This window comes from Dunckerocampus dactyliophorus, chromosome 4 (genome assembly GCF_027744805.1).
Source record: "Dunckerocampus dactyliophorus isolate RoL2022-P2 chromosome 4, RoL_Ddac_1.1, whole genome shotgun sequence".
Lineage (NCBI taxonomy): Eukaryota > Metazoa > Chordata > Actinopteri > Syngnathiformes > Syngnathidae > Dunckerocampus > Dunckerocampus dactyliophorus.
The window spans coordinates 36,951,912-36,964,126 of record NC_072822.1 but is presented as its reverse complement, the minus strand read 5'-3'; the positions used below and the strand labels follow the sequence as shown (position 1 = coordinate 36,964,126).

Sequence of the window (12,215 nt, the reverse complement as noted above, 5' to 3'; positions counted from 1 at the left end):
TCCAAGGTGATAATAATGTCATAACATTCAGTTCAATCCTTGGCAAGCGTGAAGTGTTTTTGTGTTTTGATGCTGCATTGGAGTCACATGCTGACCTCTTCTTGTGCTTGCGCTCGTCCTTCCTCTTCCGCTTGAAACTCGACGAGCTGCTGGCGGCCAAAAAAGAGAAGACAACCTTGAGACGCTGAACTCTTCCGTGGTCATTTTGTCTTTTTATTTGTGATGGAATGAACGTCGCCGAGTAAAGCCAACATGTCAAAGTGACTCTGTCAGTGACACAAGTGGTCCTCGTGAACAAAAATGTCCCCCTGAAAACCTTTGAAAATGTCATTTTTCATTTGACATTTATTGACTGACACTTATTCTACAATGAGTGAATGCACTCTGCCAACCAATGAGCCGTGCCATAGCCTCAAAAATAGCAATATATCATATTTTGAACAGCAGTTTTTGGGAATCTGACATTTTTTGTCCTGGGGACGTCAATTGTCAAGTTTTTGTTTTAAATCTGACACTGTAGACAAAAATAATGCATGAAAATCAATGTTGCTGCCATGTCATAGCCTCAAAAAATATGACCATATCAGCAGTTTTTGGAATTTTTTTGGCCCAAGGACCTCAAAAATATGACTATATGATCTTTTTAACAACAGTTTTTGGGAAGCGGAAATTAAAATATGATGAAAATAAATGATCCTGCTATGTCATAGCCTCAAAAACTATGACTATATAACATTTTTGACAGGGAATCTGACATTTTTTGTCCTGAGGGCCTCGAGTGTGACTTTTTGTTTTAAATCTGACACTGGAGACAAAAAGTAATTCATGAAAATCAATGCTGTTGCTACCATGTCATAGCCTAAAAAATGTGACTATATAATCTTTTAAACGTTTGGGAACTTGACTGTGTTTAGCTGAGTGTTAGCAGGGTGGAGAGTGCGTGTGGCTGCCGTGAGTGGTGGCCGACAGCAGCTCCTGTGCAAATGTTCATTGCATACAGTATGTGTTCTCTGCTTGCTAATAAAGCCGCTGAAGTAAATCTTGTTCTCTCCTTAACCAGCGGCATTACAGTGGTATTCTACACTGGTCACTAGGTGTCAGTAGCGTTACATTGATCAGACGGTAGCCACCGCAGGAAGTACGCTGTCAATGCTCGCATGTCTGTCTATGTTATATGTTAATTATGTCTTATATGTCTTCTTTGTATTATTATGTCTACCATGTTTGATAATATGATTGTAAAGGTGACTATAGGGTTGTTATTTCATGTCTAGAGGGCTCTAATGATGTTAAGAAGCCTATTTAGAAGGAAGTAAACTGGTTTTCTATGTCTTCTATGTCTTATTTTCTCTTATTATGTCTACTATATTGGGTAATAGGAGTGTAAAGGTGACAACAGGGGTGTTATTTCATGTCTAGAGGGCTCTAATGATGTTAAAATGCGTATTTAGAAGGTCATAAACAGGTTTTCTGTGAATTATAAGGCTTATTTTCTCTTATAATGTCTACTATATTGGGTAATGGGAGTGTAAAGGTGACTATAGGGGTGTTATTTCTTGTCTAGAGGGCTCTAATGAGGCTATGAAGCCCATTCAGACGGTGGTAAAACAGTTCTTCATGCTCTACATACAAAAATATTCCTTTGATGAATAAGGAATCTTACCTAGAGGAACAGGGATTACTGTATGTCCTATTTTTACAGCAGTCAGTGGGAAGAAACTGAAGTGTGAGTTTTTGTGTTTAAATTTGGTCCTGTAGCCAAAAACAAATCAATAAGAATCAATGTTTCTGCCAATGTCGTAGCCTAAAAACATGAATATATAAATATGTTTCTCACAGTTCGAGGGAAGAAAGTTTTCAAGATATTGATTGTTTCTAGCGTGCTCGCATCCACTGAACATGCAGTACCTGTGTCTGGGCCTTTTGGAGCTACGCCTGCAAACACAAGTTACAATGATGGTCAGCTGACGAGTCCTCTTCTTGTTATGAATATCAACACCTACCGATGCCGCTTTCTTTTCTTGGAGCTCTTCTTCTTCTTCTTCTTTTTCTTCTTCCTCAGCGGCGAGAGGCTGCAAGAAGGCGACCTGAGGCGGCGAGAGGAAGATGCAAATAAATCCAAATAGAAGTCTCCTTGTAGGAACTTGGCTCACCTTCTCCTCTGCCGCTTGCTCTTGTCCGATTTTCTCTTCTTCTTCTTGGCTTTGGGCCGCAGTGACAGCTCTTTTTTAAAGGAGGCGCTGTGGGATGAGGAAGCAGAGGACGTAACTTTATGAGAAGAATGTAGATTTAAGACTGCGAAGAAGGCATTGACGAGAATAAAGTCCAAAGTTGACGAGTGTTTGGACATAGTATTTTCTTTGTAGAAGAAAGGCGTAAGATTGCAAAAAAGAAACACGTAGAATGTCTGCTAGCTATGACAAGAGCAAGACAATGGAAGTAGCCGTAACGACTCGGCAAGATGCTAAAAAAAAGCATTTCAAAAGTCACTGACTGAGCAGTAGAGTCATGGCAATGATTGTGAAGATCAGAAGTTGTTTTCCATGAACATACTCCTCCTAACTTTCCAGCTGCTGAAGCTAACGCCACTCCTTTCTTTGCTTGCAGGTGATGTGGACGCACGAGACGGAGACAAAGTGTCCTACCACCTCACGTGTGCCAGCTCGCTTGAAATAAATGGCCCTTCTTAATGTCGTCTGCGGTTTGGGAGCATTAGCAGCTGAAAATGCATTAGAGCTGATTAGGCGGCGCCGGGCCGAGTAGCCTGGCTCGCTAACGAGAACACTTTGTCACTCGTTAACACTTCGGCCGCCATTTGCATTTTAACGCTTTGTTTTGATGAGGTGGCCTAAAAGAGCCGCAATTGCGGTCCAGCAGGGAATGGTCTGCGGTTGCCAGTGCCCTGTGCTCTGCTGTGGTTTGTTGGCAGGGCAGCGCAGCACCAGCGAAAAGGACATCAACCAATCCAAACAAGTTAGTGGCACTCAGCTGGGGGCATTTGTAGGAGTGAGAGACAGGAGAAACCTGAACAAACTGGTTTCCATCATGGACAACCCCATCGGACAACAGAGGGGCAACAGACTCCTCCAGTTCCGTTCCCACAGTGAACGCTACAGGACTTCATTCATTCCACACGCCAGCCATGTCTGCAATACCTCGCCTCATCTGTCTGCAAAAGCTAATTTACAACATTATGCTCCTGGAAGCAACACCAGTGTTTTTTTGTCAAGCTGCTGTGTTTTGAAAGAAAACTTTTGATGCTTTATGTTGTCTCCCAACGCGAGCGTGCTTTGTTTTGGTTGAAGGTGTTGAGGTGAAAGTGTCTTTGTATCCTCTCCACAGAGCTGCGCTTGATAAGCGTCTCTGTATATTCGTTCCATCCACAGGAACATCCAGATGATGTTTTGTAAAAGCTGTAATCTTCCACAGGCACACCAGCAAAGAAATATCTCCTTTAAAAAAGGAGAAATGTTGCTCTCTCTGATCTCTAATCCCGCAAACTTGAAAAGATGTCGTGGCGCATCACCTCCTTGCCCGGTGGTGGCAGCGAGGTCGTCTTTTCCCCGCGATGCAACCGTTCCCGTCAGCAGGGGGCACCGCGGAGCCTGCAGCCACCTCTTTCCTTGCGCCGCTGTCTTCGCCCGGTGGCTGACACGCCTCTGGACTACGACGAAAGACAAAAACGAAAACATACAGGAATAGATTGAATATCTGTTAAGGCTTACTATGTGAGGATTAGTCAATAAGCAATCAAATAAACAAAGAAATAACACACTGAATAAAAATGACATATTTACATATTTCTATCTACTGTGACAATAAAGAACATACAGAAAGAAGGAGCAGGAAACACCATATTTAAATTGGGAAACGTTCAGGGGCTTATAAAGCATATGAAAAAGTAAAATATAGTCAATAAAAGAGAGAAATGTACATTTTAGAAAGAATGCAGTTGCAACGACAAAATTACGAGAATGTAGACGTAACATTAGGAAGAAATTACAGGAAGGTAGACGCAACTTTAGGAAAAAATTTGAAAAGAATGGAGACGAATGTAACCCTAACCCTAACATTAAGAAGAAATTACGAGAATGAAGACGTAACATGACGAAGAAATTACAAGAATGTAGACATAAGATTAAGAAAAAATTACCTGAATGTAGACGTAACATTATGAAGAAAATTCAAGAATGTAGATGTAACATTAGGAAGAAATTACGAGAATGTAGACGTAACATTACGAAGAAATTACAAGAATGAAGACGCAACTTTAGGAATAAATTACAATAATGTAGACGTAACATTACGAAGAAATTACAAGAATGAAGACGCAACTTTAGGAATAAATTACAATAATGTAGACGTAACATTACGAAGAAATTACAAGAATGAAGACGCAACTTTAGGAATAAATTACAATAATGTAGACATAACATTACGAAGAAATTACGAGAGTGTAGATGTAACATTAAGAAAAAAATTCAGAGAATGTAGACGTAACATTACAAAGAAATTCCGAGAATGAAGACGTAACATTACGAAGAAATTAAGAGAATGAAAACGTAACATTAGAAATAAATTACAAGAATGCAGACCTAACTTTACGAAGAAATTACAAGAATGAAGACGCAACTTTAGGAATAAATTACAAGAATGTAGACGTAACATTACAAAGAAATTCCAAGAATGAAGACGTAACATTATGAAGAAATTACGAGAATGAAGACGCAACTTTAGGAATAAATTACAATAATGTAGACGTAACATTACGAAGAAATTACGAGAGTATAGATGTAACATTAAGAAAAAAATTACGAGAATGTAGACGTAACATTACGAAGAAATTATGAGAATGTAGACGTAACATTACGAAGAAATTACGAGAGTGTAGATGTAACATTAAGAAAAAAATTACGAGAATGTAGATGTAACATTACGAAGAAATTACAAGAATGAAGACGTAACATTACAAAGAAATTACAAGAATGTAGACGTAACATTAGAAATAAATTACAAGAATGAAGACGCAACTTTGGGAATAAATTACAAGAATGTAGACGTAACATTACGAAGAAATTACGAGAATGAAGACGTAACATTAGGAAGAAATTACAAGAATGTAGACGTAACATTACGAAGAAATTACGAGAATGTAGACGTAACATTATGAAGAAATTACAAGAATGAAGACGCAACTTTAGGAATAAATTACAATAATGTAGACGTAACATTATGAAGAAATTACGAGAGTGTAGATGTAACATTAAGAAAAAAATTACGAGAATGTAGACATAACATTACGAAGAAATTACGAGAATGAAGACGTAACATTAGGAAGAAATTACAATAATGTAGACGTAACATTACGAAGAAATTACGAGAATGTAGACGTAACATTATGAAGAAATTACGAGAACGAAGACGTAACATTAGGAAGAAATTACGAGAATGTAGAGGTAGCTGTAGAATGTAGAATGTAGAATGTAAATGTAGATGTAGATGTAAGCTAGGGAAGACAGGCCTGATGTGGAAGAGAAGGAATAAACGGTAGATGCGGCGTGTACTCTAGCTGCCACGCTTGTTGAGGTTTCACGTGCACAAGAGCGTATCTGGCACACTCGCTTAGCTTGCTTAGCTCGCTTAGTTGGCTAGGCTGGCTTAGCCTCTTTCTCTGTTGTCTGCTGGAGATGTTTGATTCCTCTCCCGTTCTCCCGGCCAGACCTTCTCAGGGCACAGTGGCAGGAGAGCACTTAGCACTTCACTGGAAGCCGTGATTGAAATGGACTTATTTCAATCTTATTTCAACGCTTCTGTAAGCCTCGGAAAAAAAACGAAACGTTTTCCTGAGCGAATGAGGCCACGGGCAGTGCGGCATCTTCTCATTATTTCTTCCTAATCTTTAGCAACAAGCCCAGCAGCTGATGGAGCACACCGACGCAAGGCGGGAAATTAAAAGCTGCAAAAGTGATAAGTTTATTCTTGGCGCGCTTTTAAATTGAGGCTATTTATCTTTTGCGCCCTAATAAAAGTGCTGGGGACTCGGTTTAACTCGTGCTTGCACCTGCCGGGGAAACAAAGCCGAGTGCTGAAGAATGTGAGCGCAGGGAACGTCTGGCACGCTGTCGTAGAAGGACGACATCACACCTCACATGTTCCTCAACATCAACATCGACATAGCGGTGGCTGACCGTAAACCATCTACTCGCTGATAGCTCGCATTTTTCCACACAAACATAAAACCAACGCTAAAAACGCCAATTTCACCCAGTTTGATGCGTCTTTGTCACGTTTTTCTAACATTGAAAAGAAGTCAACACAGCACAACGTGGACGTTTACCACATAAATACGGACATCACATGGATATCGAGTTTGTGCCCCGCCCACATCTTATAGACCAGCTTCGCAATCAAACATCGCCCATCTGTCTCGTGTCCGTTGACGTTCATTTGGCCTCATTTGCTCAAAGTTCCCAGGACGAGTTCGTCCAAATACAACCCCTGGTGGTTTTCGCCCCCAAAATCGGCACCTCTGACCAAAATGGCTGACTTCTTGTTTGTTTGGGAATATGACTTCTTGAGACTTTTTTGTGTGTCCCGTCACGATTGACGTCTGTGAGATGAATTTTGGGAGCTTGTGTTTAATTTTTCGCCTGATTTTCCTGTATGTTCTGCATGCTCAAAAATGAGTCGCGGAATTAAAATTGCAGGTGCTCAGACCCTAAATATAACTTATCTAGGATGAAGTTACCTACTGTATGCTGGATAAAAATGTAAAAAAACAACAAATAGACAAACATACGCCCCCGGTGATGAAAGTCCTAATTGTGGGATGCAAGTGCTTGACTTCCTGAAAAGCGCCGCACGTAATGAACTTGACGAGAAAGCAGGAGGAGGAGGAGAGGCCCCGAGCTCCTTTGAGTGCTTTGACGGAGCTCCGAAGGAGCCACCACAGAGTCGCCTTCCTTCTCATCTGCTCCCGACATGAAGAAACACCCGATATTTACCGCCACACGCTTCACCCTCACGACTCAAAGACACGTCCGGCTTTATGCAGCCGCACTCAAACGCAGCAAAAACGATTTCACCATGCTGCTATGAAGACATTATTTTATGTTTATTCTTGTAAACTTGCAGATTTTTCCTCAGCAGAATACAACTTTATTCTCATAAAATGACAGCTGTTTTTTTGTTTTATTTAAATTTAGTTTTTTTCCTCTTGTAAAATGTAGTAATGATTAGATATGCTGTAATAATGTTATTCTTGCATTACATATTGTTAGTATATTACCAAGAAGAATTATAGATCTAACAATATTTTGACATTTTAACTTTTTGGGGTTGTTGAGGACCAACGGGGATGTGAGCAAACACGGAAACTCGACTTTTTTCCTCAGCCGACGGCGCTTTCTCTTCCGAGAAGTCATTTGTTGCTCAAATGAGAGCTGCGATGGTTTGTTGGGCTGCGTCGTAAATCCTTGCAATCTCAGCCTCCAGACTCCTCCTTTTTTTAATCTTTGCAGCAACATCACCGTTAGCATGCGTAGCGTTAGCTCATCACAAGGAAAGATTTTCAAAACATCAGCAAAACCTACTGAACGTACACCACAGTCGTCAAACTGATCCTATTTATTATGTCCTGTGTAAAACTAAGACAGGAACAGCGTCAAATTAAAAGCACAAAAGGAATACACAATATATACAATTTGTTTTTTTTAGTTGTAATATTATGAGAAAAACAAACCAAAAGAAAGTTGTAATTTTTGTAAAATTAGGTTAGCTTGGAAAAATAAATTATAATATGGCAACGAAGTCAAAATATGATGGAAATAAAAGTACACAAAAATTAGGTTACACAAAAATGTATGTTATGAGAATAAAGTCAAAATGTTATAGAATATTACATACAATAATATTATGTCTATTATATTGGGTAACAGGAGTGTAAAGGTGACTATAGGGTGTTATTACATGTATAATAACCACTATTATGTCTACTATATTGGCTAATAGGAGTATAAAGGTGACTATAGGGTGTTATTACATGTATAATAACCACTATTATGTCTACTATATTGGCTAATAGGAGTATAAAGGTGACTATAGGGTGTTATTACATGTATAATAACCACTATTATGTCTACTATATTGGCTAATAGGAGTGTAAAAGTGACTATAGGGGTGTTATTTCATGTATAATAACCACTATTATGTCTACTATATTGGCTAATAGGAGTATAAAGGTGACTATAGGGTGTTATTACATGTATAATAACCACTATTATGTCTACTATATTGGCTAATAGGAGTATAAAGGTGACTATAGGGTGTTATTACATGTATAATAACCACTATTATGTCTACTATATTGGCTAATAGGAGTATAAAGGTGACTATAGGGTGTTATTACACGTATAATAACCACTATTATGTCTACTATATTGGCTAATAGGAGTATAAAGGTGACTATAGGGTGTTATTACACGTATAATAACCACTATTATGTCTACTATATTGGCTAATAGGAGTGTAAAGGTGACTATAGGGGTGTTATTTCATCCCTTGAGGGCTCTAATCATGTTAAAAAGCATATTATAATAGTTGTAAAATAAAAAAAACAGCAGAAATAGAAAAAACTGCTGTAATTGTAAAAGAATAAAGAGAAACTATTCAGAGACAACAAGTCATATTGTAATGAGAATAAACCTGTAATATCATGAAAAAAAAATGTCATTTTTGAAGCATAGAGATGAAATATTAAAGAAAAAATATGTCTGTTTTTTTAAGTCGTAATATTGAAAATTAGAATAAAAATAAATTTGTAATTTTTGGGAAATTAAGGAGGGAAAAAGTGATCACATGGGAATGAGGGGGGAATACGATGGGAATAAAGATGCATTGTGGGGGGAAAACAAATATTATTTGAGAAGAAAGTTGAAATATTTGGCATTAGCCTGTCTACGTGCACACCTCTCCTGTCGTACCCAAAAATGGGCTTGGGAACATAAAGCCGCTTTGTGACGCATCCAAAGCTGTCATCTGCGTGAGGCGCCGCTCCTGAAGAAAAGGCCGCTGTGACGTATAAGCGGGGCATCAATATTGCCCCCACCCTCAAGCAGAAAATGGGAAAACAACATGAAAGGATCGATGGGAGAGACGCTCCGCTTTACCGCTGGCTAATTGAAATGAGCTTGCAGAGAAAAACACGTCCTGATCTAAACGTCCTCGCCAGGTTGACAACAAGCGCTCCGTCCGTGGTTGGGCTACATTGTCCAGATGATCCTGACGAGGGAGCTTGGCTGGAAGTTGCCGCCAGGATTATCTGTGCTCATCACAGGGGGAGAAGGACTGCAACAAATTAGGATTGGTTGATTTGTCTTCATGAAATATCCTGACATCACTGCTACCAGGAGAACCAGAGTATAGAGGGGGAGGAGACACCTGCCGTGGCCCAGCAAGGTGCACCGTATTCGAGCACACGCCCCGAGCGGCCGGTGTGACGCCACGGTGGTCACAAAATGTCTTCCTCGGACAGCGAATGTTTGTTTACAAGCGAGCACAGGGGAAGTTACGACAGGCCGTTAACGTCACAGGCAGGAGAAAAGAGGAGAATAACTCCAGTTGCTGTTGTGGCCAAAAACTTAACTCTGAACCCCCAACGTCTCTTCCTGTCCACATTTACAGCAACACACATGAGCACGAGTCTTGCTTTCTGTGATGTCTACTAGATGGGGCAATAGATTCAAGATTCAAGAGTTTTATTGTCATGTGCACAATAAAACAGCAGTTCTGCTATGCAATGAAATTCTTATTCTGTTCATTCTCCCAAGAAAAGAAAGAAAACACAAGAAAGAATAAGAACATAAGAAACATAAATACCAATAAATTAAACAACAACAACAGAAGAGACATTAATACAAATAAATAATACAAATAAATAAATCCATCCATCCATCCATCTTCTATACCGCTTCTTCCTCATTAGGGTCGCGGGGGCATGCTGGAGCCTATCCCAGCTGACTTCGGGCAACAGGCGGGGTACACCCTGGACTGGTCGCCAGCCAATCACAGGGCACATATAGACAAACAACCATTCACACTCACATTCATACCTATGGACAATTTAGAGTCACCAATTAACCTCACCTGCATGTTTTTGGAATGTGGGAGGAAGCCGGAGTACCCGGAGAAAACCCACACACACACGGGGAGAACATGCAAACTCCACACAGAAATGCTCAGGGGAGAATCGAACCCAGGTCTTCCCGATCTCCAAGCTGTTACTGTGTTGGCAAACGTGCTAACCACTAGACCACCGTGCGGCCCCAAATAAATAAATAAATAAGTAAATAAAGTGCTATGAGTGTGTGTGTGTGTTGCGTGTGGCGTGTGTGAGTGCTTGGTTGAGAAGCCTGATGGCCTGTGGGTAAAAGCTGTTTGTCAGCCTTGTGGTCCTGGACTTCAAACTCCTGTAGCGTCTGCCTGACGGTAGGAGTGTGAATAATGAGTGTTGTGGATGTGTGCTGTCCTTGATGAGGTTGTGTGTTCTTCGTAGGACTCTAGATTTATAAATGTCTTGCAGTGAGGGGAGGGCTGCCCCAACAATGTTCTGTGAGGTCTTGATCACCCGCTGGAGTGCCTTCCTATCACGTGTTGTACAGTTACCGTACCAAACAGTGATGGAGGCGGTAAGGACACTTTCCATAGTGCATCTGTAGAAGCAACTCAGGATTGTGGTGGACATGCCAAATTTCCTCAGTCTTCTCAGGAAGTACAGTCTCCTTTGGGACTTCTTCCACGCAATTGTAGGTGAAGAGCGTGTAGAGGAGCGGACTCAGCACACACCCCTTTGGGGTCCCAGTGCTCACAATTCTTGAGCTGGATGTGCGATTGTGGACTCTGACTGACTGGGGCATGCCTGTTAGAAAGTTAAACACCCAGTTACAGAGGGAGGGTGACAGGCCAAGTGTGAGGAGCTTATTTGTGAGTTTGTGGGGGCTGACTGTATTAAAAGCAGAGCTATAGTCTATAAATAGCATTGTGACATATGTGTCCTGGCCCTGTAGGTGAGAAAGGGCTGTGTGGATGGCAATGTTGACTGCATCATCTGTGGACCGGTTCTGGCGATATGCAAACTGTAGAGGGTCCACAGTTGCCGGGATGCTCTTTTTGATGTGGGTCATGACTATCCTTTTAAAGCACTTCATAACAATAGGAGTGAGTGCTATAGGGCGATAGTCATTCAAGCAGGTCACGTTGCTCTTCTTGGGTACGGGCACTATGGTGGTGGACTTAAAGCAGGTCGGTACAGATGCTTGTGCAAGCGACAGGTTAAATATGTCAGCAAGCACATCAGCTAGCTCTGATGAGCAAACCCGAAGTGCACGTCCTGAGATGTTGTCTGGGCCTGCTGCTTTTCGTGGGTTTGTTTTGTTCAGAACCCTGCGCACATCAGCTGATGTCACCATGAGAGGTGAGTCCTGTGTGTTCCCCAAGTCCAGCCACCCTCTCTGCTCATCAGGAGTTTGGATGTCAAAGCGGGCATAGAACTCATTCAGCTCATCAGGAAGTGTGGTTTGGCTGGACGTGGCTACGCTACTCCGCTGTCGATAGTCTGTGATGTGCTGGAGCCCCGCCCACATGCGCCGAGGGTCTGAGGTGGAATAGTAGCCCTCCAGCTTCTGTCTGTACTGTCTTTTGGCCTCTCGTATGGACCTCCTCAGGTCATATCTGGCCTTTTTGTAGTCCTCAGCAGTGCCCATGACAAATGCAGTGGAACGAGCACGTAGCTTAGCCCTTACATCACAGTTCATCCACTGTTTTTGGTTAGGGTATTTTCTGTAATACTTGGTGGTGGTAACAGTCTCTATGCATGTGCTAATGTAGCCAGTAACAGCAGAAGCATATTCATCCAAATCAACAGTACAATCTTCCCTCCCCGCTGCAGTTTTAAACACATCCCAGTTTGTGCAGCCAAAGCAGTCCTGAAGTACTTGATCAGTTTCTTCATTCCACACTTTAACTGCTGTACTTACAGGGGGAGCTTGTTTAAGAAGTTGTATGTTGGATAAAGGAATATAGAGATGTGGTCGGCCTTTCCAAAGTGGGGTCTTGGAACAGCCTTCAAAGCACCTTTCATGTTGCTGTAGACTTGGTCCAGGATGTTATTTTCCCTTGTGGGAAAGCTCACATGCTGGTAATATTTGGGGAGGACAGTC

General features: G+C 41.2%; 1 protein-coding gene across 6 annotated transcripts in view; it reads right to left on the bottom strand.

Moving 5' to 3' along the window:
- Window positions 1–12,215, bottom strand: part of srrm4 (serine/arginine repetitive matrix 4) — a 67,424-nt gene that overhangs the window by 12,454 nt on the left and 42,755 nt on the right. For 2 of the 6 annotated variants that reach the window (XM_054772447.1, XM_054772453.1), the window contains 5 exons: window positions 3,527–3,664; window positions 2,154–2,240; window positions 2,004–2,087; window positions 1,909–1,935; window positions 96–149 (listed from right to left, as the gene is read on the bottom strand). In XM_054772447.1, the coding sequence (XP_054628422.1) occupies window positions 96–149; window positions 1,909–1,935; window positions 2,004–2,087; window positions 2,154–2,240; window positions 3,527–3,664 (390 nt within the window). The remainder of the gene's footprint in view (window positions 1–95; window positions 150–1,908; window positions 1,936–2,003; window positions 2,088–2,153; window positions 2,241–3,526; window positions 3,665–12,215) is intronic. The other 4 variants (XM_054772448.1, XM_054772452.1, XM_054772449.1 and 1 more) reach the window with 4 other exon arrangements.